The following is a 26,038-nucleotide window of genomic DNA, read 5'->3' as shown; positions in this document are numbered from 1 at the left end:
AAACAAAAAACAAACTTCTGCACAGCTGTATACCAACAGTTTAACAATCTTCACCAATGTTTACTTTTGCTGGCATTTTTTTTTTTCAGGAAGCTTAGTCAAGTTTCTACCTCAAGGCAAATGCACAAACAGATATTTCTTCTCTTGCACTTAAATGTGTGGTGTAGTTAACATGGCTCATCTTCTATTATGGTACGTAAGGCATGTACTCATTATTGTTTGAAACTTAACACTGATGTTGCTCAAAGTGAGAGAGGATTCTATAGGGTTTTTTAAAAAAATTGTTCATACAGTGTGTATTTGTTGATTACTTTATTCTATTCATGCAGAGACATTTTGTAATACAACACATGATAATTATGAACAGGAAGAGTTTTTTATATTGATTTTAGTATTCTTTCGTTACAAAGTCCGATTTCTTGGTATCTCGAATGTATTTGCAAGCCGTGATATATCAGTGAAAAGGAAAAGAAAAACAATTAAATTACTTCAAGCTAGGAATAAAATAATGCTCTTTTGACCAAAAAAGCATTTATTTTTCTTCTTCACAAAGAAATATTAAAAGTGCGACACTTTTCATTGAAATCAATTGATGATGGAGATCATCAGGAGTAAGATAAAGAAAAGAAGGAGAAATATATCACAATAGATTTCATACATATTTATGCATATTTATGAGTTGATACATGTTTTTTTCCCCATGACCTGGAAGATATTTTGATATTATTTTCAAGCACAAAAATATCCATGTTTTGTGTAGTACTGCAAGGTATTATGGGTGGAGCACTCTATGTAGATAAAAACTTTCCTGTTCATCAAAAAACAAACAAACAAACAAACAAAAAAGCCCTTAGTCATGTCAATATATTTAAACTTGGAACTGCTTAATCTATTACTGGCTCTGTGTAATCATAAATGTTGAATAAAAATTCAATCTTCAGACAAATGTCAAGAAATATCCTCTTGTGCATTTACATTATTTTTGCCCAACTGTGCTATGGCATGGGGGGGGGGGGGTGCCCCCTAAGGGCCCACCCAATATTATTTGTGTCTTTAGATTTTGTTTTAATTTGTTGCTGTAGTTGCCTGGGATTGTCACTGGTACATTGCAGCAGTATAATAACCTGTTAAATAAATTAGTTCTATGTAAACCCCACGGCAAAGTATGTGTAACGTCAGTTACGTAACGTCAGTTACTGACATGTTTACCTTTAAGTTTTCATAGAACACAAAGAAAATGGACTACTGTTTCATTTCATTGTGTATTTATGACTGATGAACCAAGGTATGACTCCATATCAACCAAATCATTCTGAATGGTCAGAATTATGAAATATCACATAGCTATTCCCAATCAAGATTTTGCATGTGTAAACCCTATGGCAAATGTAAGCGTAACGTCAGTTACGTAACGTCAGTTACCGTCATGCCTTCACTGAAATTGGCATGGTGGTAAAAGGAGACAGCTAAAGTGCACATTATTTTGCACACCTGTTCCTAAGAACCTAGGTGTATTGCCATATTAAACACATAAAGGCTCAAAGTCAGGGACATGAGATATTTCCATTTACACCTACACCATAATTTCCCATGTCCTTTTTCCGTAACGTCAGTTACCGACACATTTTCACTTGCTATGTGATAAGAAATGCAGTTTGAGAGAAAAACTTTCCACCTATTTCTTCATTCTCATGAACTTATTCATCAATGCTAATTGCAAGCCCAAGGTGCTTTCATTCACAAAACTACAAGGTAAACAATTTCATGAAAATCCTTACGTGTAACGTCAGTTACCGTGGAATTGCCCATGTACATATGGACACACATAGAAAATGACAACGTTCTTTGCAGACCGAAAATACATGCATGCAGCTCTTTGACAATTTCCCGCTTATTTGTTAACAATACAATTCGATAAAAACTTCACAAGTTAGAGCAAGAATTGAAGTCTGATGTACTACAAAAATAATTGGAAATTATAGACATGAAAGTGTAGCAACCATAAGTCAAAAATGGGTTAACTTCAAACGCGATTTTCTCGAATTGTCATTCTTACGCAAACCTGAGGGATTCGTCGGTTCGTGTGACCGGCGACGATAATGACAAGAGACCCGCGGGTCTAGCGCTCGCCTGAGTATCGCAAGTTCACCTTTCACACAGTCACTAATCTAAATTATTCACAGCTCTACTAAAATTTGACCAGGCATTCTCAAGTAGAAGATGAAAATGTACAATAAGGGCCCAAATCTTTTAAGATTCCTTAATTTGGGGGGATTGGGGCCCCCTGGGGCCCTCTGGGTGGGGCATGGTGCCCATTTTGATAAATTGAGATCCTGACCCCCTAGGGATGCTACCTGCCAAGTTTGACGAAAATCCATCATGAGGTTTACAGGAAGAAGATGAAAATGTACAATTCAGGCCCCCATTTGGACCTTCCCAACCCCCCCCCCCTGCCCCCAAGAGGGGCACCCCTGCATCTGCTATGAACAAACTACAGTCATTAATGTACTCACTCATAGTTTTATCTTAGCTCTGTAACTTCTGATTCTAGAGAAGATTTTTAAAGATTCCTTCATTTTGGGGGGTTTGGGCCCCCCTGGGGCCCCTGGGTGGGGCATGGTGTCCATTTTAAAAAAATTGAGATCCTAACCCCCTAGAGATGCTACCTGCCAAGTTTGGTGAAAATTGGTCGTGGGGTTCTCAAGAAGAAGATGAAAATGTACAATTTAGGCCCCATTAGGACCCCTCCCCACCCCCTCCCCTGGGTCCCAAGGGGGGCACCCCTGATTCTGCCATGAACAAACTTGAAACTACAGTCATCAATGTACTAACTCATAGTATTAAGTTAGCTCTATCACTTCTGGTTCTAGAGAAGAAGATTTTTACAGATTCCTTAGTTTGGGGGGGGGGGGGGTTTGGGCCCCCCTGGGGGCCCCCTGGGTGGGGCATGGTGCCCATTTTGACAAATTGAATTCCTAACTCCCTAGGGATGCTACCTGCCAAGTTTGATGAAAATCGGTCTTGGGGTTTTCAAGAAGAAGATGAAAATGTAAAAAGTTTACGCATGACGGACGACGCACGACGCACGACGGACGCCGGACGAAGGGCGATCGCAATAGCTCACTTGAGCCTTTGGCTCAGGTGAGCTAATAAGCAAGCAAAAAAGTTTCAAAAAATAGCTCAGAGACAAGCAGTCACAACTCATTGATTCCAACATCCATTTGTTACCTTAGGATGACAGTCTTTGAAGCATTTTTGACAACATAAAAGAGACATAATACACTTATGAACACTAGACAAACCGATGACTTCAATATTCACCTAGATCAAATATGATACATAATGTTCATAGATCCTGTACATATCAAGTAGTACATACAGTATTTAGAATTTTGAGCACTAAAAATGTAAAATACTGAGCACTAAAATTAATCAAAACTTATTTGTCTGCAGCATGTTCCATTTTCCTCCCATAGTTTCCCTCTTTTTCTCTTTTAAGTGTATCGTAGAATGTGTATAAATATGCCGGAGCACAGCTACAGAAAGGTACAATAATTGTAATGGTCTCTACTGTGCACCCCCCCCCCCCCTCTCTTAAAATCTGCTTGGTTATATTCTCTCTTTATAGTATCCCACATTTTGTGTGTGTGTGTTTGTATGAGATATCACATACAATGCGCATGTTACAATGGTTTTACCTTTGTTGATCTTTTGCATTTAAATAAGAATCTGGAAATAAATGAAATTAAATGAATTTTTTTGCCATCTGAAACCATAAAGTTCAAACCCATTAACATAAGGGGTAAATATACAATTGTTTTGTAATTCGAAGAAAACACATACACATGGGTATTTCCACAGTAAATGGGTACTTTTCAGGGATGTCTCTTTATTTTCTGTTTCCAATGTGCAGTACCCCCAAATACAATCTGATCTTCAAAAACACTTCAATGAGAGATAACTTTGTCCCAAAATTGCTTCAAACAAGCAATCTATTAAAATTTATGCCAAAATGAAAAAATTCGGGTGAATGCGTTTAACGCAGGACAGAAATCTATGTACTAACACATGAAGGTCAAATCATGAATGCTCACTGAAACTTTGCTGTTTTTCAATTGAATGGCTTAAGTTTGATGAGAGAAGATAATAACAGCTGTAAAATTCTATTGAAAATTGTGTTTTATACCATTTCTAGACTCAGTGGTGAACGCGTGTAACGTGGACAGACCGTCTTGTCGCATTATGGTCTGTCCATCTTTTGTGATGGGATAGAATTTTCTCTAGAGTTCTTAGGACATGCTCTCACACCTCTCAAATTTGAATTTTAGGGGAGAGATTCCCTTTAATAATACAAACATAGATTACAAAAGGATTCCAAATTCAGTGTTGACTAAGTAATCAGCAAAATAACTTGCCAAGACAGCAAAGTGAGAACAATTTAGTTATTCTGCTTTGACAAAAGTTGTGTACATGGCAGGTGAGATGGTATTGTACATTTTGCATCCATCTAAACCCTGTAAGCACTTAATTGTCAACCCTATTGCAACTGGCATTTTGCTGCGGCTTACTCTGATAGCTACCGAGTGGTTTGAGATGTAATTTCACCTTTTAACAAATATAATACTGTATACGCCGAATATTTCGCGAGGTTTTTATTTTCGCGAATTTTGCGAGTCAGGTGCTATTCGTGAAATTAAAGACACGCGAAAATATTAACTCTGATCCCGATGTGAATGTGACGTACGTATGTACGTATGTCCCTTCAGTACAGGACTCCACGATCACGAATTTAACAACTCATGAAATTGTCGGGAGTTCCCGATTCATGAAAATTTAGACTCGCGAAATATATGGCGTATACAGTATTTCATAAAATCATGGTACCATCACACAAGAAGCTACAGCACAATCATAATTCTCCTATGAAATGACAATGGAACGGTGATGTAGTCCTAATTTGTGGAGAAAATACAGTGTAAACTGAAAAAGATTTGTTGCACTTGAGCTGTATTCCTACTTAAGAGATTCTGTATTATCAGGAAAGCAAGCTGTAAATCTGAGGATAAATTCTGATACATCCTGTACCATGGTACAATTTATGATTTCATAAAAAATCATAACTTGTGATATCATTATTATCTGTGTAAGCATCTGTAATTCTCTAGCAGTAATATGGTGATAAAAAGGTAGCAAAAGGATCCTTAAAGGACAAGTTCACCTTCACTAACATAAGGATTGAGAGAATGTAGCAATATTTGTAGAACACATCATTGAAAGTGTGAGGAAAATCCGTTCAAAAGTTATGAATTTTTGAAGTTTTTCTGCAGTCACCGCTGGATGAGAAGACTACTGCAGTGTATGATGTCACATACGTACAACAATATAAGGAAAATATAAAGAGAATTTCACAAAATTACATCTTTTGAAAAAAGTATGCATTCCCTTGACTCGTTACTGACATATGTTTTGGGTAATATTATTCCCATTGCCTTTAGAAAGAAGCAAGTCATGTGCTCTTTTATTATGCAAAAAAAGTGAAAATATGTTGAATTTTCTTTACACTTTCTTTATACTGTTGTACTCATATGACATCACGAGCCTTAGTAGTCTCCTCATCCAGCGGTTCCAACACAAAAATTTTAAAAATCCATAACTTTTGCATCGATTGTCCAATTTTCCTCAAACTGTCACTGATGTGTTCTACTAATATTGCTGCATTCTCTCAATCCTCATGTTTATGAAGGTGAACTTGTCCTTTAAAAAGTCATACAATTGCAGTAACATTGTATACTACACTCAAGTCATGTCACAGTTTATTTCTTTGTATAGTGTACATTGTATAAATACACACAAAGAAAAAGCCACTGCAGACCTGCTGCAAGCTTTGCCCGAACATCAAAGCTTTTGTCCTCTGTCCAGATATGAAAGTGTGCATGAAATCAGATAAAGTACATCAATAAAGAGTCTCAACCCATCTTTACAGGCACTATAATAAACTGTTCATTTCAAGTTCATTCCCCTTTGAACTATTAACTAGACCTAATTGCACCTCAAATTTAATCAAGCTCACTTTCATAAGCAAGATGTGGACCACACAATATGAATTTGCAGATTTGTTGGATGCGAAATTGTGATCATATTATTCTGCATACACATTTGTACATACAGTCACACATGTACTGAATGAAAATATATGTTGTTGTTTTTTGTTTTGTTTTGTTTTTGTTTTTTAACTGACATCAGGAGAAATAATGCTATAGGATTCATGATTCAAAAAATGCATGTCCCTTTTAGTTTTGTGACTCTAGATATTAGATTCCCTTCATTCAAGCTGGTATATATTGCAGAAGTAGGTAATTCAGGCCTTTCCTCAGAATGACAAAACATGAAACTTCATACATTGTAATGGAGGGGGAATAAAAACAATGAATTTCCAGTGATAATTCATAAGAACAATAAAACAGGAATCTTTTATGAATGATGGAGGAGAAATGAATCCTATATGTTAGATTGCCAGTGAATTGATTTAGAGTCCCCCCAAAAAAAAAAAAAAAAAATAAATAAATAAATAAAAATAAAAAAATAAATAAATACATATTAAATAAAATAAAATAACAAATAACAAATTTAAAAAAAATCCATAATTTTAGGTACAAAAAAGAATGCATTCTCAAGTGATGTGGGGTTAGTTTTCTATTTCTTTTTAAAACTCTTTAAGTGTGTTACTGTAAGATTTCATACACATGATGTTGGGAGACAATATTCTTCAACCATGTAAAATTTTGTGATGTTTACAACCTTTAAGCATTCATGTAAAAGGATTACTTGCATTTGAATATAATGTCTTTGAATGAAGAAAAGGTAACCTAAGAGCCTGGACATTGTGCAGGAGTTTCTACAGGTACATGGGTGTAGCATGTATGCTGCATGTGAGCAAGAACATTGAAAATGAAACAGAAATTACACTAAGCCTACACCAGGAAGCCATAGAAAAATCCTACTTAGCCTCTAAAGTTCATGGCAACAGCCTACAATAAGCCAGTTCGGGGTTCCACTTTGAGCATGAGCAGAAAAAGGTCATCAGTACCGGCAGAGCATGTTGGTTTTTTATTCACTGAGATAAGCATCTTTGATGTAATGATTATTCAAGTGATCATTATGAGTGGTGCTTGCTAGCACATCCACCTGACAGCAAATGCGGTATTTGACAATATCAATAGAAAAAGATTGTTAATACATTCAATGCGAAATAATGAAATGGATGCTTTCCAAAGTGCTAATTGATGGATCATTCTGGTCACCTGGTCTACGCAAGTTCATTCTTTCTTTGAACATGACTGATGAATTCCATAAATTGTTACGTCGGGTAAGCTGAAATACCTTCTCTTGCTTGAAAACTCGTGGAGTGCCTAATCAACTGAGAAAGAAGAAAGGTCATTTGTACCGATGTGCCCATGAGCTAACCCCGAACTGGCTTATTGTAGATTCATGATCTATGACTGGACGCTATAGCACACTGCATGACATATCCCCCCCCCCCCCAAAAAAAAAAAGAGAAATATTTTATACAATACAAATATGTATAATCATGTATCATGCATAATTTGATACTTGGGAAAAAACAAATGTTTCCTACTTTATAATTCTAGTAATTAACAAAAGAGATGCACAATTTCTGTGTACAACAATACAGACATTTGTTTATGTGTTCTATTAAGCTTCTGACATACAGTTTGTAGCAGCCAGTTGTCAGTATCTAAATTCACTATTAATTCACATTTCACTGGTTGAAGACTCATAAACTTTACACACTTCATCAATATTTGAATGGACAGTACAGATGTATGATCACATTCCAAACATTAAGTTCTGCACAAACAATCTGTGCCTGGAGAAAGACGTACTAAGAGTACCTAATGATTACATGTACTGTAAGGACACCCTGTACTTTTTCTATCCTTGTCCCATGCAGTCACATTCTGGTTGTCCACTGAAAATTTTTACCACAGAATGTCAGGAAGTGAACTTTACTTTGCATTTGAAATCAGAATCTCCAAACAAACCTCCTGTTATACAATGTAGCTCTTATTTTGCTTGGTCAATGGTCCCAGGTTGGGGCTCAACCGAGGTACCAGGATTTTTGTAGGAAACAAGCTACAGCACTCAATCTAAACACTCACTCTGTCCCCATGCTGTATGGAATTTGGCCAGCATTGTGTGTCTAGTCTGGACATGCTGAACTGCATTTTCTTTTTCAAAAGCAGCGGCTAACAAAGACTAAATATTCATGCTGTTCAACTTCTGCTCTGATCAAGTGGTCTTTTTGCATATATGTGCACTATAACTTTGTATCATAATAGTAATACGGTGGCCCCAACTTACTTTAATCATGAGGGGTCCAGAGGCATGCTTTTCTCCTGTTCAAGCCGTGGTCTGTATTAGTATTAGCCTGTGAAAATCTCACCACAAGACATCCAGTATGTGGGCATTACACTAAACCATGTGCAGATACATCTATCCCATTGAAATGGCAGCAAGTAAAGTAATATACACTACAACACCTCGAAACAAAATCGTGATAAAAATGGGAACAAAAAAGACATGATACACTACTGTAAAGGTGGATATTTTCGCGTGACTAATTTTTTCGCCCTCGGCGGGCTGAGAAGAGTTTCGCATGTTTTTAATTCCGCGGAATCAAGACATCAACTACTGGAACATACAATGTATGGCAAGCAAAAATATTCGTGTGCTTTTATTTTCGCGCTAGTTTCGGGTTGCGCGAATTGCGCGACAATTTCAACAAAAAATTACCACTTACGACCACGTCCACCAGTTTCATAACTTTTTGTACGTGATTTGGACGTGGAGTGCTGTGTGACCGGGGCTTAAAGCAGTCTCCAATTTAGTCGGACGAGTACTGCAGTACATGTTTTATTTGAATGTTGCTGCAAAGCACAAGACTTTTGGACATCACTGATGTAGAATAATGTTTTGTCATTCTCAGTAGCTTGTCCAGCCTGCTTCCAGCAAATTGTAAATTTCACACACAGACAGAATTCAATGTTTTCTTCAGAAAAGTAAACACCCAAATATGTACCAGTAGTTGTCTTTCCAGAGGTACATTTGTAATAAAATGTGTTACTCTGAGCAAAATAGTTACAATAAAATGTCAACTCATCACTTCCTAACATCTGGTTTATTTTGCCATGCAGCATAAAAACAGGAAAAACTGGTGCACAAAGATACACAACAACTCACACAATTCATAAGGAAAAGTCTAACATCTTGCAAAAAAAAAAAAATCGTACAGATGTCTGTTGCATATTACATTGTTGTTTTAAAACATGTGACAGAAGAGTAGAAAAACAAGTCATATGTTGTGTGTTCAGCACAAAAGAGTACAATGGAACTTCCACTGGTATAGGCACCACATACAATAAATATTATTCTACTATCCAACAACTGTACATGACATCCTTGTTCAACTCAGCATGGACTGAGGCAGTATACTGAATTAGAATTAATTTTCAAAATGAATTCACATGGTCTCGCACTCCCTCCCTCTCAATCTCTCACTCTCACTCCTACATGCATACAAACACACACACACACATACTCACTCACACACATGCCACTATACAAATATGAAGGTTGGAGGATACTGTCCGATACGAAAGCACAAGCTGCACGATACTAGTTCTCTGGTATTACAGTGTTGTACTGCATGGCTGATCCTGTCTGTTCAGTATGATATTCACTAGTATTGGTGACTAGGCCAGTTCCTGCAGAACACATTGGTCTGAAAACTGCATGGAAATCTCATACTTTTGTCCTTTCAATAATGTCTAACCCACCTGAGATAGAGTCAATACACTGTAGCATGTTGAAGTATATGATGTAATTAAAATCAAACTTGATCAATGAAAAACATAAAAGTTACAGTGAATACATAATACAGTATTGCAATACCAATAGTAACTATTCTTGACTGTAGAAGTACTATTTGAGGTAATTTTGTATATCATTAACACAGACCAAACTGAATGAAGTACTTGTTCATGAGTTAAAAGCAATCTTGAATACATTTCTTTTTGGACTCACTGACACTTAAATCGTACTTTAATTTCTGAAAACCTACAAGATATGGCCAAATTTGGCTTTTGTTCCAAGCTCACATGAAACAAGACACTCTAAATAAAGAAAAAAAAGACAATTCTCTGGAAGAATTGGCATTTGATTATATGAAATCATGTTTCACTGACAAAAACACAAGCGTGTGCCTCACCTGTCCACATATTATGTTGGTGCTCCATTGCATAATTTAGATAGTTCAAAGTGTACATTGTATAAAATGTTTTTATCAGGTTTTAATTTTGTTAGTCGGTGTGCATCACAGTGACTGAGCCTTTAGAGACTTCATAAATCAGCTTTTCTGAAAATCATATTTTTGTAATATATCTTTCTGTATTCAAACCAACAATGAAGAGCTGCTTCACAGTGTCTTCTGTAATATATTGACAGTTACAATATACCTACTGTAATTTATTAAGAATGTTCGTATCACATACATTTTGTGGAGACCTTGAACAATGTTTGGCAAATGTAAGATAATACCTTTGAAGCCCCTGAAGATTTTTGGAAACTGGCAGACATGTGCTGCTTTTGTTCTCGCTCAAATGAATGGAAATAAAACACAAACCAGGTAAGGAAGCTTTATATAACATAACACTGTAACCAATATTTGAGCAATTTACACACTGCCAAATCATTTCTTCTCTTACCAAGAAAAAAGTACTTATCCCACTTACCTTTATAGATGTGACTTACATTAACAATTCAAGGTGAGAGGTGAGTTCTTTGGTATTATTTTGCAGTCCATAAAACAAAGAATAACATGACTTTGCATCTAAAACTCCTAACCATTGCAAATAAAACTCTCAACTTTGCCAAACTTTTCCCCTCTTTGATCAAAATGACAGAAATTGAGCCAAACAGGTATACTTTAATTTTTGCTTTGATGCATGTCAGTACAGGTTTTTACATCAGTACTGGCCTGGTGGAAGTGTGGTAAAACTATTTTTCCTGTAATACATGAAGTGCACTAGAACAAATATCAAACATTACAACGATGAACAACAAACAAATTCTATGAATGTTCTGGTGCTACTGAACTTACAATCAATGAAGATATCCATTCTGAAGGCTTCTTTCGTGACATGCTGATAAATGTTGTTCTACAAATTGGCTCTCTCTGCCAGATACCTAGCAGAGGTCTGAGCCAACAGACAACTGAATGGAACAATGCGCGACAGCTCTAGATTACAGGAACTGATACTTTGTGAACGCTATTAGAGGGAGGGAAAGAGAGAGAAGGCAGAAACCAGCTCTCAGCACAACACACCACCGACTGGCTCTCTCAACACCAGTTTTCCAGTTGCCGACGCTGTGGATGTCATTGAGTAATTGACTACCTGTACAATTTCCAAGTGGGTTGCCTTAGTTCCAGGCTCATCAAGATCTACCAATTGAATCCTTGCAGAGAAATGACACTACATACATTGACATCATTTTTGTCCCTTGGTAGTATAAAGCATCTGAGCTGTCCCTCTGGTTCATGGCTGAAATGTTCTCTCTACGATACTGGTATACAGTACTGACTGGTTTCATTCTGAGACTGCTAGAGATGCCAGCAATGACACAGTATGTGGCGTATTGTAGGCAGGCACAATACACACAGTTTAAGGGCAATCAAGCAATTAGTATCTCCCTCCCATACACCACAGATCTCCATGAATACAAAGGTTGTAGCTCCAGGACATGAATACACATCAATATCAGTTACAGCATGAGATGAAGATGGAATCCAGCATTCCCTTTCATCTGAGTGGGTGTTTGCTCCTCTGCAAGTCCACACAACTTATCGTACCATCTGTGTTCTGAGTAAGAGGGGTTTGCTGTATGTTCTAGCAACTACAGCATAACAGCACACACATCCTATTACCATTAGGTGATGTTTGTACAGCAGACCATCTTCATGTCCTTTTTATTTATGCCCACTGGCCTAATTGATAAATGCAATTAAACCATGGACTTTGCCACCCCTTTATACAGACCACAGCATGCAAAATATCATGTCAACAGTTAGTATTCATGGGAGAGGGTGTTTGTGTACAGTCAAACCTCTTTTATTTCTAAATGCAGTATCAGTGTTTTGATAACCACAAAATGAATCATACCTTTCATAGTCCTAAATATTCAAAAGCACTCCCATCGTATTGATCAACTCTATTTCTTGTGTGCATGCTTTGATATTGTGAAGTTTCACTTTTGCAAATTCACTAACATGGTCTGCCCATTTCCTCTTGAGTAGTTACAAACTGGTGAATTGGCTTCCTCTTGGCACTGCAAAATGTCTACCCTTCACCATGCCTCTACTACGATACAATGTAGCTTCATAAGTTGGCATTTGCATGTCAAGTAATACATAAACTTACCTCCAACCTGGTGTTGGATATACTTAGTACTTAAATAATTGGAAAGCTTTCTTGCAGGAAAAGTACAAGTACATGTAGTAGACAAAAAGACGCTCATATTAAAGACATGATGATTTCATGGATGTTAGTTGAAAATTAATGTAGTATCCCAAGGAATCTAACGAAGGGTACTGTTCGTACCATATCGTACCCATGCTATAGGGGCCCTCGAATGCTCTCTAAAGTGTACATGTACTGTACCATACCATGGCACAGAGCACTCGAACACGAAGTGGTCCAAAAGTGTTCCGTACCAGAAATCAGCATGAGAAGAACGTGCCGAGCGTGCACTACAAATGTACACTGTAATGCAGAGTTGATTTTCCTTGTTCAGGACACCTGTATGTCACGCAAGCACACCAGGTGCATGATCATGTTGCTTCAGAATGTGTTTTGTGACCACTGCACCAAGAGCATATTGAATGAAACTCATGCATGGAAATGTGACCTGAATACAGTGTGTTTATCTTTCGGTATCTCTTCCACTGCCATACTTCATGTCTTCTGTATGCAAAGTGTTTTGCACCTTTATGCATTTGTCTTTCACTGAAAATTATCTTGATTTTGAGAAATTTGCATGAAAAGCACACAAGCAACTTAAGGTTACAAGACAAATATGTGCAGAGTTCAGGGATATTCGCAGTAGCCTAGTGACTTCAGGAAACGTATGGTTCATAATTTACATACATAGGATGCATTGAAAGCCGTACTCTATTTACATTTAGAGAGAAGCTGAAAGAGATGGGGAAGAGATATGCTCACCATTACTGTGTCTGGCTTTTGCCTCACTGTGACATTTCAAGATAACTCTGACCAGTCTACGAATAACACTAGAAACACTCATGGTGTAAAACTTTCTTGAATTGGAGCCACTAGCCTAGTGTGCAGTGTAGCAGGAAACTTTCACCAATTTCCACTTGCATTCAATGCATTGTACAGAAAAAAAAACCAAACAAACACTTTCACCTGCATTTTACTTTTGCGAATCTCAGCTTCTGGTGAAATTTGCAAACATCTCATGCATATGAAAACTTTTTTGTTTTACAGTAAATATTCCACTACATTACCTAGTTACCTATTCTGTTTCCTATATGAGTGCACATATTTTAAAATCATATTAGAATACACATTGTTGGGAAATATCAAGGTACAGAATGGCTTCAATGATTGATGTACGAGCTCTCTAACAAACAGTACCACTGTGGCCCATATGTGGCACACAAACTGCAGCCTTAGATGGGAGACTATCGATAGTGAAGAGATTACTGAACAATCAACTGATTTTGATTTTTCACTTATCACATGATGACTGCAGGATGGTTTGTCATAAACTACCAAGAGAACCATACAAATTTTTCAAGTTACATTTTCCCTTCCAATGACCAGCCAATCAATATTGTGCTGTAATTTCTTGCAAACGCTATGCCTCCTGCATGATATTCCACGATAATTAAGGCTCCATTATGAGGGATTGTACCTCATCTGTACCGGTAGTTTAAAGTGTATCTGTACACAGAAATTGAGTTTTCTGACATTGTAGGTTATTGTACTGGCAATATCCCTTATAGATGAAATATAGAGGGCAACGTTACTCAAATACAGAGATATAGCAATATATAAAGAGACATAGAGCAATCTCTAAAATGCCAAAAATTACATGCGCCTTGATCTAAGAGTAGTCTTCTGGCCTTATCGACTGCATACGATTGCATAGTTCGATAATTTTCTGTACGATCAGTTTACTATCATACTCTCAAAACAAGCAAATGCACGCAAATGTCCACGTACGCAGCTACACGTAGGTTGGTGCTATCGCGCTGCGCCGGGCTACTGACCAGGCAGCCGCAGCAGCCTCTACTCATGTGGATGCATAATTATGGCTCGATGAGGCGATACCAATAAACAGTATTCGATATAGCTGTGTGCAGACGGAGGCGAACGAAGGAAACGTGCACACAATGATGGTCTACGCATGGTTACTACCGTATTTTCAGATCTGGCTACTATTGCAGCACGCACTAGTGCATGCTGATTTATTAAAATTGATATTTCACAGTTTGGGACATTTATTGTGATGGGATAGAATTTTCTCTAGAGTTCTTAGGATATGCTCTCACACCTCTCAAATTTAAATGTTAGGGGAGAGATTCCCTTTAAAACAATAAAGCCACGGACTTATGACTAACAAACACTTCAGCTCATTACTGACTACCACAGTCATTATATCACTGGCGCTAATTATCTCCTATGAACAACAATGCATAGTTGTGTAGTCTCCCTATTATACCATGCATATAAATGGAACATAACAGTCACCATTAATTGGGCATCGGATAATACAAGAACATTGCAGAAATACATTTGAGACATGTTATTTCTACCACATTTTATAAACAGGATGAGACAACTTTTGTATCAATAAAATGCCTCTGATAAACATCATTTTACTACCAGCAGTTTATTGTGATGGCAGACATATTTTTTTCTTCTTCATTAGTCGCTACTGGGGTTAATCGGGTTGACTACTATTTGGTTATTTCTCTTTCTTTGTATCTACATTGTATTTATCATCTTTTTGCTTTCAAGCTGTGACTGAGTTGAGAAACTAGAAAAGCTAACAACCTAGTTTAGATCTACATGTGCATATTAAAGAATCAAATGAAAAATATCATCAGTAAACTTATCAATCACAGTGCCTTTCATGTTTACATGTAACACATGTACAGTCTACACTTGTATGAATACTGGCTGTAGGTCAGCTAAGGAAGGTGATTTGAAAGAACCTGAAATCAGAGGCATGTGGAAATATGGTGGTCTAATTGAATTGGTCTTCATTCGCTGCTCAGCAGGGTATATTCAAGGCTCAACGGAGTACATTTGAAACCATGAATAGTACCCATCAGCCACATGTCAGCGAATATGTGCACGGAAGCATACATACATGCTCTTCGGTAACGGTCAACTCCAGTCGAGATTCCTTAGCTGTGTGTGTATTATGTACATACTGTTTAGTGATAAGGCTGTACACATTCATTACAGGGATTCTGGAACAAACCAGACCAGCCTTCTCACTCCATGAATCCCATGCTACCGGATCTTGATTAAAGTCATCCTCATCTTCTTGACTCTATGATTGGCCACTTTTTATATACCTACTCAGGGCATGACACTAACCTTTTTTTTTTTTTCCATTTTAAATTTCAATATTTTGGTGGTCAGAACAAAGGAAAAAAAAGAGAGAATGTATTGGCCCGAATAAGAAGGAATCATAACAATCCATTTTGATCATAGTTGCTGATCAGGAAACCAACAGTTAACCATACTGGGATTTGGTGGCCAGACATCAATATCTGGTGGTCCCACACACCCGCTAATGTTGAGCTCCGCACCTATAGCGAGTACATTGTCCTACAGCTCTTGGAATTCTGTGCAATTTTCACAAGTAAATGACAGTGTAATGTGCGTTGATGGCCCTGAAAATACAACAAAACCATTGTCCATACATTCTGCAAAAAAAAAAAAAAAAACGTCTCCCTTGTTTTGTAAGAAGAAAATGCTGTACATCTGCCTGTACAAAAGTTACACCATCAACAGCTCCCCCCATCCCTGCAAAGAAAAAATGAATAACAAAAACAAAAGAGAAATGATGGGGGAAGCCATTTCAAATTTTCAGCTTTCATTTCTACAAAGGTAATAGATATTTCCTTTACTATATATAACTTACACTCTGAAATATGACATTATACAGTATATCCATGTAGAGGAATCAGAATGCTTTCACATCATGGCTGAAATGTTCCAGAGTACACAGATGCAGTGAGAGTAATCTCTGTAGAGAGTACATGGGCCAGGTGACCAATCAATACATCAATCCATTTGTCCATTTGAGGAACACACAAGTGGGTCAACTGCCCTCGTTCATTCAGCTGACTCTGCCTGCCACTGCTCTCTCTCAAATGTTAATGGTCTTTGCTCAGTGCATGACTGCACAAACTGAGAGCTGCAAAGGGAGTCACTCATCTTCACTGCCTTACAAAGCACACTACTTGTAATACATGATATAATGATTCTAACAAAAGGATTCTTGCAATTCACGTCACTTACAGTACAAAACAGTACATAGCAATGCTGTTCTTTGTGTACAGTGTATGTTGCAACAACGCTTGATTATTGTAATCATGCGGTACTTTGTAAAGTACGGTTGTACTTCAACATAATCTTGCTCCAATTATGATACATTTTCTATTAGAAATTCTATATAATGTATCTCAAACTACCATAGTCTTCAAAACATCAAGACCTACAGATTAACGTCTGTCCTGCAATGTGGGTCAAAGTGCAGTAAAGGGACATACATCAAACAACACAATGTATTTTGTTTATGTTTGATAGCAAGCTGTCATGTCTCAGGAACTGCTAATATCCTGACAGTACCAAGAGGCAGATTTAGGCATACAATGTAGCATGCACTATATCAAAGATTGTAATGTATGTCTCTGTCACAAGATCTCTCGGTGCAAACTCAAGTAATTTAGTGGTTCCTTGAAATATACAATTTGTATAGTAGTGATTTAGAAATTATCAAACACCTCTCCTTATACAATCATTTTACAGTGACATACCAGTGCTTTTTGCAAAATAGGCATTGAATTCTGTCAGATGACATGATTATTTATCTACACATATAACTATATATATAACACTGTTCCAAACAACTAAACCAGCAACTGCAGGTAAAGTAATGTAAATCAGTATTTTTCTTTGTTCTGGGTTTGTATGACTCAGCCTGTTATAAATAATTGATCAAACAATACGATAACTGGGATTGAGAAATAAGTACACAGGGGCTTGAGTTGTTGGAGTGCTACTGTCTTGATTTGTCTGTCACACAAAGAAGTGTGCTCTGTGCTATTTGTGCATCATGTCGGTATACAAACCTTGCCTGGAAGCCTTATAACAAAGACTATACTGCTATATATAATCCTCCCAGAGTAGCAGAACAGAAACATTACACTTTTAAATGGCAAAGTAATGTTGGCTAAGGTTGAATACATCATTTATTACACTTTGTTCACTGATGTGTCGCTGTTACTGTATACGCCATATATTTCGCGAGTCTAAATTTTCGCGAATCGGGAACTCTCGACGATTTCGCGAGTGGTTAAATTCGCCATTGGGGAGTCCCCTACTGAACGGAGAAGTGTACACGCGTACGTCACATTCACATCGGGATCAGAGTCAATATTTTCGCGTGTCTTTAGTTTCGCGAATAGCACTGACTCGCGAAATTCGCGAAAATAAAAACCTCGCAAAATATTCGGCGTATACAGTATTCAAGACATCTGTAGCAGGCACTTTAGTATACATGTGTCAATCACAGATGTTATGCAGGATAGACAGCATTGTGTACCTGCCTACGGCTGCTGTTCCAAACCTATCTAATTCAGAGGATCACAATGAGTTGTGATTGCTAATTGGGAATGAGAATGATTTTGTTGTGACACCAACTTCCAGCCTTTAATCTCATTATGAGGTACACCCCTCTCTAACAAGGGGAGTAAATAGCTGCTTAATTAACAGCCATATTCTGTAGGAGAAACTATAGAGTTTCTGATTTCCATGCACTTTTTTATCAGGTATACTTCCAAAGCAAAAAGAAAAAAAAAAAAGAAAATTCTTTTCCATTTCACTTCTCCAATGACTAGCAGAAACTTGTAATGTTGAATATACTGACTGAAGATACTTGAGACAACATTGACATACAAACCTCATCAGCACCATCTGTGGAATCTTTGCTTTTGTTGTTACTCACAGCTGCAGTTCCAGTCTTGGCTGGTGCCTGAAACAAAGCACATTTTTTAACAAAAGTAATCAGCATTTCCTTATTTACAATGTTATTTCTCTGGAACAAACTGCATACTTCATGTATGCAAAAGAAAGACCCCATCTTTATAGTCATTTTGTCTTATCTTATTTTCTTTTTTGTGTGTACATGTGTACACAGTATACCATCACATGACCATAATGTTCATCTTGAAAGAAGCAACAGAAAAACATGTCAGCTGGTGTACCTATAATATTTATAGTACAAAATGCAGATTTATTTCTGATTTTTGTTCTCAGTTTTACTCATCTTAGTTAGTTTTACTCATCTTAGTTATACTAACATCATCATCATCATCATCCAGTTTTCATCCTGGTGTGTTCCCGGTAACAGGAGTGGCTACATTAACCTCATTCTGATGCTACTGTCACACCTTTGAATATTACGCTGCGTAGTGCTGCGCTTCCTGGCATACATCAAATTTACAGCAGCAATTTGCAGTAAATTTGAAGGTTGTAGTCACACTTTTGTATATATATCAGCTCATAGGTAACATGTATGCTACCCGTAATATGACTGCGTTCAGTTGCGTATGATTGCTTATTACCTCACTACAACTCCCTGCTGCTCACAGAAGCAGGACTATAGACGCAGTTTGCTCAACATGTTACACATATTAGTAGCACGTTCTCTGTTCGTTTCCTGCTCACTAGCAACTTGCACCAGTTGGTCTCATTGCGTCTCACTGCGTGTTCCCTCCCTTTACAATATCTCCACTAATCCCTTTCTTGCACTCTCGATCATCACATCAACCACTGTCGCATACACAAATGGTGACAACACTGATCCTTGATGTACAATATGTCAACTCTCACCCAAACTCCTCTGACACTAAGACAGCTCTGATCCAACCAATCCAACTCTAACTCTTGCTCTGAATACACTCATCATTGCCCTTACCATTACCTCCGTTACACCTCTCATTCAGTGCCCACTCAACCACCTTCCTCTGAATGGAACCCTATCAAGTTATGCCTTCTCCAGATCAACGAAGCACACATGCAACTCTTTCTCTGTATTTCGGTATTCCTCTTGCAATCTCCTATAGGTTAGCAATGCATCTATCATCTCTTTTCTTAGCATAAAACCAAAGTGCATGAACTTTCATCCATATTTTACTATCACCTCCTTGCACATGATCTTTATGAGTATGATTATTGCTTCTAATCAAAGAAATAGTACACAAACTTGTAGCAAAATTGGACAATTGACTAGATAATTCATGATCATATTAAGTGTCATCATAACATATAAAAATGTGAATCTTATAATGGCTGTCATCAGCATCTACAATAAATTTGTTGAAAAATAGAGCATGAATGATGTACATGTAGGAGGCACAATTCTGAGTAGGTACAGTACATTAAAATGGACTGCATACTGTAGTATTATGATGAATACATTTGAACTCGACATGAGAGATGCCTCTTTTACCCCACAATTTTCAAAGATAAGTTTACACGTCTGTTGATTTTGCCATATTACTACAGTATCTGCAAAGTGGTCTCATGGCCTGGAATTCAATTGTCTTTCCTTTTTATCAATTGCTGCACACTAATACCTAAAGTTATGTCATGTAGGGTCAAAGGCTACGACACCTTCACAGACAAACAAAAAGGGTGGTCTATGGTAAAGATTGCTTGTCAACAAAGATACAGTATGGTGAAATGTCTCCTAAGTACGGTGTATTCTTTTTGCTTCTTTATTCAACTCTCTTTCCATTCAAATACCTCAATCATTAATATTCTGGTTTATGAATTCACAATCTCCAAAACCCAATAGTGGTAATCACATAATTACCACAACAAAAAACAGCTTGGAAGGCTATCATCAGGCCTCTATCTATGTATTGCAGGAAAGTTGCATGTACTGTAAAATATATTTGGTAGGCCCTTACAAATTTGTATATTTGAATATTCACTGCTCCATTGTATGGGACACCTACACCAGTCTTGATGCTATGAAAATTGAAAAGATGCAGAACCACACCGCTATATACATGTATATACCACTGCTAAATGTAGAAATCAAGCAGTGTGATTTTGATATTCTATACACAAGCATGGCCTCACTTTTTTTTTTTCTAAGACAAACACCTTTCAAACAAGGACTCTACTTGAATGAAAGAAATTGATTATTTATGCACAGGGTGAAGATGTGCTATGGCTGATTTTTCATCCTTATTGTTATCTTCTGCACAAACATACTTGTTAAAATGAAGATCAGCTCTTGGAATCTACAATGTAATTTGTACAGAAGCAAAGAGCGCTACATGTACTTGTTGGGACAATGGTATCATACTACAGGTGTACACTGTAAATACTGAACAGTCTTACTGTAATGCCACTGTATAAAATATCCTTATAAACATATATGCCACAAATCCATGATGAAATAAAGTGTGACCATTTTGCATATTAACCAAGAGGCACCTTTGCACAACAACTCAGCTTTAATATTTCTTGTACATTCACTCACGATCACTGATTAATTTCAACAGAATTTACTTTTTGTAGACCTTAATAAATGAATGAATGAATAAATAAATAAATAAATAAATAAATAAATAAATACAACACAAATTTAAACTGAATGAAACAAAAAGGGCACTTAATTTTTGCAATGGGCACACACACCCAAAGTATATCACATCATTGCAAGATGCCTCATAGCCCTAAAAAAAAAAATCTGGAACAAAGAAGACAATTCCTCACTCTACATTATTTCAAAATGAAAAATTTGCCATACAATGTCCTGCTCCAACAATGACCACACGCTGTAGCTGACTAGTGCAATCCTGTGGAGTACAAAGGTACTCTACTACTATGTTCTTTGTGTATTAGTAATGATCTTTTTTTTTTCCTTCATGATGACGGTCAGCAATCAAAACATTCATAAATTTAGTGTTAAATGACATGCAGTATGATATACATATGTATAGTCCATGCAGCTCCAGAACTGCATTTATGGTTTTGGAGGTAAACTATATGTAGTCATAAAAAAAAAGAACAGTTTGTCATTTGCAGCAATGCATAATGAACAAACTGCACTCATCATAACCCAGCTCTGTCAGTGCCATGCCAGCACAGGTTGAGTGTTATGGTCCCTAGGGCAATACAGAAGCTCACAAAGAACATCTGCACATACAACACAAGCAAGGTAAGTTGTTACTGCCACAAAAGAATGATGTCATCCAGGCACACTGAGGGGCAAAAACTGCGTACGGGGGCCCCAATAAAATGTGGGCAAGCGCATAAGTGTTATATCCCACATCCCATCATTACATGCTATATTATCTGGGCCAGCCAGGCTACTGCTAGTGAGCTATGTGCTTGAAACACACTTCTACGATTTGTTTTTGCTCCTCAGGCAGCACATGTTTTGGTGTCACAGAACCACTCACTCTCAGTCATTACACAAGGTATATACAACATGTAAAAAAGCAAACCTCTCCTTCTCAGTTATTCCATCTTGCAAACCTTTAAACAACATACAGTATATGACAAACACTGCAAACACCACTAGTTCTAACATGCAATAGGGTTTAGAAGAAAACAAATTTTGCCCATGGCATCTGAAGTTCAACCCAAATACCAACTGTCATACCCCTGACACAGCTACAAAACTGTTGAAATTTTCTACATTCTACCGTAAATATTATGTTACACTGACATGGAGTAGGATGCTTGGACTTGAGTATACTTATCAGTCCATAGCGAGCCCTCGCACTAGGTACATGGAGCAAAAATGTCAGTTTCTAACTGCAAATCCTGACAATCGCTGCACAATTCAAAATACAAACTTTGAACGATGCAAGATTGTGTGAATGCGTGACTGAAGTGCTCTATACAAATGTAGATCATAGATCTACAGCAATAGCTTCTGTGCATGCACCTCTGATTTCTATAGAGATTTAATGGAACATGCAGCAGAGTGTACCATCGCAATATGCAAGTAGTAGCGTGATAACCGTGAAGAGAAATGCGATCTACAGTGTGCAGGCATCCTTCTTCTGTCATCTCTTTTCGACGCTTGACAAGTCATTCACGATCACTCACATCACACTAGTTTGGTAAGGCAACACGTACGCGTATTGTCACGAGACTGTTGCGCGTTCAACTGCTACGTACTGTACACCGTATACTAGTAAACATGCGGGCGTTCTGCAGACTCAATATGTGCTACCACTGTCACACATGTACACAACACACACAAGTACTGCATTGAGTCAACATGGTGGGCTGTTAAGCATACCTGCATCTGACAGTGCATAAGCTCAAGCAACAGCAATTAGTTACAAGTAGAGTTCTAGATCCTAGTGATTGTTTTCTATATAGTCTCAACTAAAATTTATCTAAACATCGTATTCGTAAATTGGGTGGGGCCTAACGCCCTAGACTAGTTTCTAGGCCGAAATTTTAACGGCTGGTCGAGACTAGGATCGTATTAAGGATCTAGAACTACAGTTACAGAGACTCTAACTCTCCCGCTTTCAACGAGAGATCTCCCGCTTTCAACGAGAGATCTCCCGCCGGCCGCCGAAAGCCCATTTTTGCAAAATCTCCCGTTTTCCTGCTCTAGATTTAATTTCTCCCGCCCTGGCTCTGTATCTCCCATTGCCGTTGGAAAGGATCTTACTTTAATTTAATACTTATTGCAATCGTATGTTATAAAAATAAGCCTTAACATGTTAGAGTTATGTAGATAAATTAGCACGTAATTACGCTCTTTCAGTTTACGAGCAATTTGCGCTTTGTGTGTGATGTGATTACAATTGCAGCTGCGAGTATTCTGTAATTCACCCAGTTAAACTAGTGGATATTTCTGCAAATTGTTAGATGTCTTATGTTACTCAATGCAGTGTGTGTGTGTGTGTGTGCAGTGCAGAGGAGCAGCATAGCAATCATTAGCATTGCCATTGGCAGTGATGGTGATTGGCATTAGCCATTGCTGTACAGATCAGATGGAGGAAACTTTATCACTCCAAGCTCCATACTATGTACCATATCATCCACTAGCCACTGCTAGCTGTCGTCAACAGGGTACCGTCGACTCATCCTCTATACATATATGTTCTAAGTAGACTACCTCTCGCTCTATGCTAATGTTAACATTATTGTTAGAATTATCCACAACAGTACACAGGCAAAGCCAAAGGCCTATCTATCCCGCTCACAAGCTACGCTGAACTTGAATAACACACATGGGTCTATGGGAGTCTAACTACGATGACAATACTATCCATAGAACCGAACACTGTCATGGTATGTAATTTTACAAGCAAAATGTCTCAGACATAGTCAAAGGGTGGAATGGACACGAAATTTACTCTATTACTCACCTTGTCCTTTCTAGTTTTATTTGGCATTTCTGATCAGTGAATATTATCGCCTATTTCCCAACATGGATAGGTCCCTGTTTCTACGTTTGCGCGACCTCGGATAATAGGCAACAAGAGCCGAACGTCGTCATTGGTCTAAAACAATCACATGACTCAGTAGTATACTGAGTACTGCTCACCGTACTTGCCCAAAGAGTTTGGAAGCTAGCGCTGTACAATTGCAATTCGTATCACGACTAATAGAACGACAGTCATCCTTTTAGCGTGATGTTGTTGTTTGTTGAGAGTTTGTGTCAGGAGTTGTCAATTTATTGGTTGACTAAAATATTTCCTTTCACCTCCGATGTTACATTCACTTTTATTCTTCTAGTTTGCTCCTTCTTATTTCATCGAGGGCAAGAACAGGCAGTAAGCGTAAAAAATATTCACGTCTTTACTCGGATAGTTGAAAGAGGGTTTCCGGGTACTTTAAGTATGGCGATTAATAATTACCCTGGTAGTGGTACTGTTAAATAATTGTGTAAATTACAGAAGGTATCTAGACCTATCTGTATCAAGGAAATACACCTCTTGAACTACTAAACACTTGCAATGTCGTCGTCTACAAAGACCTGTTTCAGAGCTTATTTTTCACAAATTTGTTAATGGCTGAAAATGAATCAAGTGCTATCAAGCATTGGCATAGCAATTTAATATGCCAGTATTTTCAGGGCACGAAGTTACATACCTTACTTTACTTTACTTACTTTTACTTTTCCGGAACGATGGTGTAGGACAGAGCCTGTTCATCGATCAGGTAGTGTTGTCTCTTGATGCTCTCTTTCCATTCAAGCAATTGTCCAGCGCTGTTACCCTTCTACTACAATATTAACAGGCTATTAACAGCTCAACTTCTATTGCATATAATTATTGCGTTATTACCAAAAATGGTCTATGGCAGGAGTTAACAGCTACTGGAGACCAAGAGCATGTAGTATGTATCAATACACATACATGTAATGACTATACTCAGTCATAATCAAACACAACATCTTTCCAGTGCTCGTCTAGCCTATTCTTAAAGGCATTTATGGAACAAGCAGAGACCACTTCTTCTGGGAGAGAGTTCCACATATACCAACAACTCTGTTAGCAAAGAAATACTTTCTGACATCTAACCGTGCAAACCGTTTTCCCAGTTTCATGGAATGACCACGTGTTCGTCCATTACTATTATGAGAGAACATGTCAAACTTTGTGTGATAGTGTCCATGTAGATACTTGTACACATCAATCATGTCCCCTCTTTTTCGCCTGTAACTGAGAGATGGCAGTGAAAGGTGACGTAGACGTTTAGAGTAGGACAAATGCCTAATCCCTGGAATCATTTTAGTCGCCCTTCTCTGAACACTTTCAAGTCTTCTTTGCTCACCTAGCTTGAAAGGTGACCACACAGCTTGACCATATTCCAAGATGGGTCTCACAATGCCTTTAAACAAGAGCCTAACAGTATCCTCATCCAAATATACAAAGGATCTCCTAATAATTCCTAACAGCTTATTTGACTTTGCAACAGCTTGGGAAATATGGTCCTTGAATGTCAATTGTGGGTCCACTAAAACACCCAAATCCCTCTCAGCTTTTGTTTGAGCCAAGACAATTGTGTCAGACCCTTTCTTCATGACATATTGGGAGTCTGAACAATAATATGACCGACCAATTTTCATTACAACACATTTGTCAGGGTGGAAACGAAGCTGCCATCTATCTGCCCATGACTCAAGTGCCTCTAAGTCCTCTTGCAGCTGCTCAGTAGCTCCTGGCTTATCTGAGCGCACATACAACTTTGTGTCATCTGCAAAGAGTTTTGAGCTAGACCGAACACATGTTGGGAGGTCATTTATATACACTACAATTAGAATCGGGCCAAGTACACTCCCTTGTGGTACCTTGGATAACATACTCCTTTGAAGTTGGCGTATCTTGTGAAACCAAACTTATTTGCCCCTCGGTGTCGTCTTAGTGTGAAAGTAATTAAAATTGGTTGATCTGTGCAGTTCAATACTTATAGCACGGACTGGAAAAATATCTAAATGGAGTTATTGTTCTTAATTATTCTGACACCTGAATTTTTCTTTTGATGCCCATTTTGCCCATTTCTCTGAGCGATCATTTTATGATACACTGTACATGGGGAAATAAATCGCCTGGATTACAAGGAAATTGTCACAGGTACAGAGAAATGCGTAATGTTGATAAAGTAAATATGACAGAATTTGTCGATGATGTGAGTAAAAT

General features: G+C 37.7%; 1 protein-coding gene across 2 annotated transcripts in view; it reads right to left on the bottom strand.

The window, feature by feature from the left end:
- The window catches only part of LOC140232999 (serine/threonine-protein phosphatase 2A 56 kDa regulatory subunit delta isoform-like), an 81,244-nt gene extending 57,392 nt beyond the window's left edge, over positions 1-23,852 (bottom strand). For both annotated transcript variants that reach the window (XM_072313110.1, XM_072313117.1), the window contains exons 1-2: positions 23,762-23,852; positions 18,304-18,375 (exon numbers count right to left, since the gene is read on the bottom strand). In XM_072313110.1, coding sequence (XP_072169211.1) covers positions 18,304-18,375; positions 23,762-23,788 — 99 coding nt within the window. In that variant the 5' untranslated portion in view covers positions 23,789-23,852. The remainder of the gene's footprint in view (positions 1-18,303; positions 18,376-23,761) is intronic.
- Between the last annotated feature and the right edge of the window lie 2,186 nt (positions 23,853-26,038).

The sequence above is a fragment of the Diadema setosum genome, chromosome 1, assembly GCF_964275005.1.
Source record: "Diadema setosum chromosome 1, eeDiaSeto1, whole genome shotgun sequence".
Lineage (NCBI taxonomy): Eukaryota > Metazoa > Echinodermata > Echinoidea > Diadematoida > Diadematidae > Diadema > Diadema setosum.
Note: the sequence above shows the minus strand (reverse complement) of the source record. Positions and strands in the feature narration are given on the sequence as shown.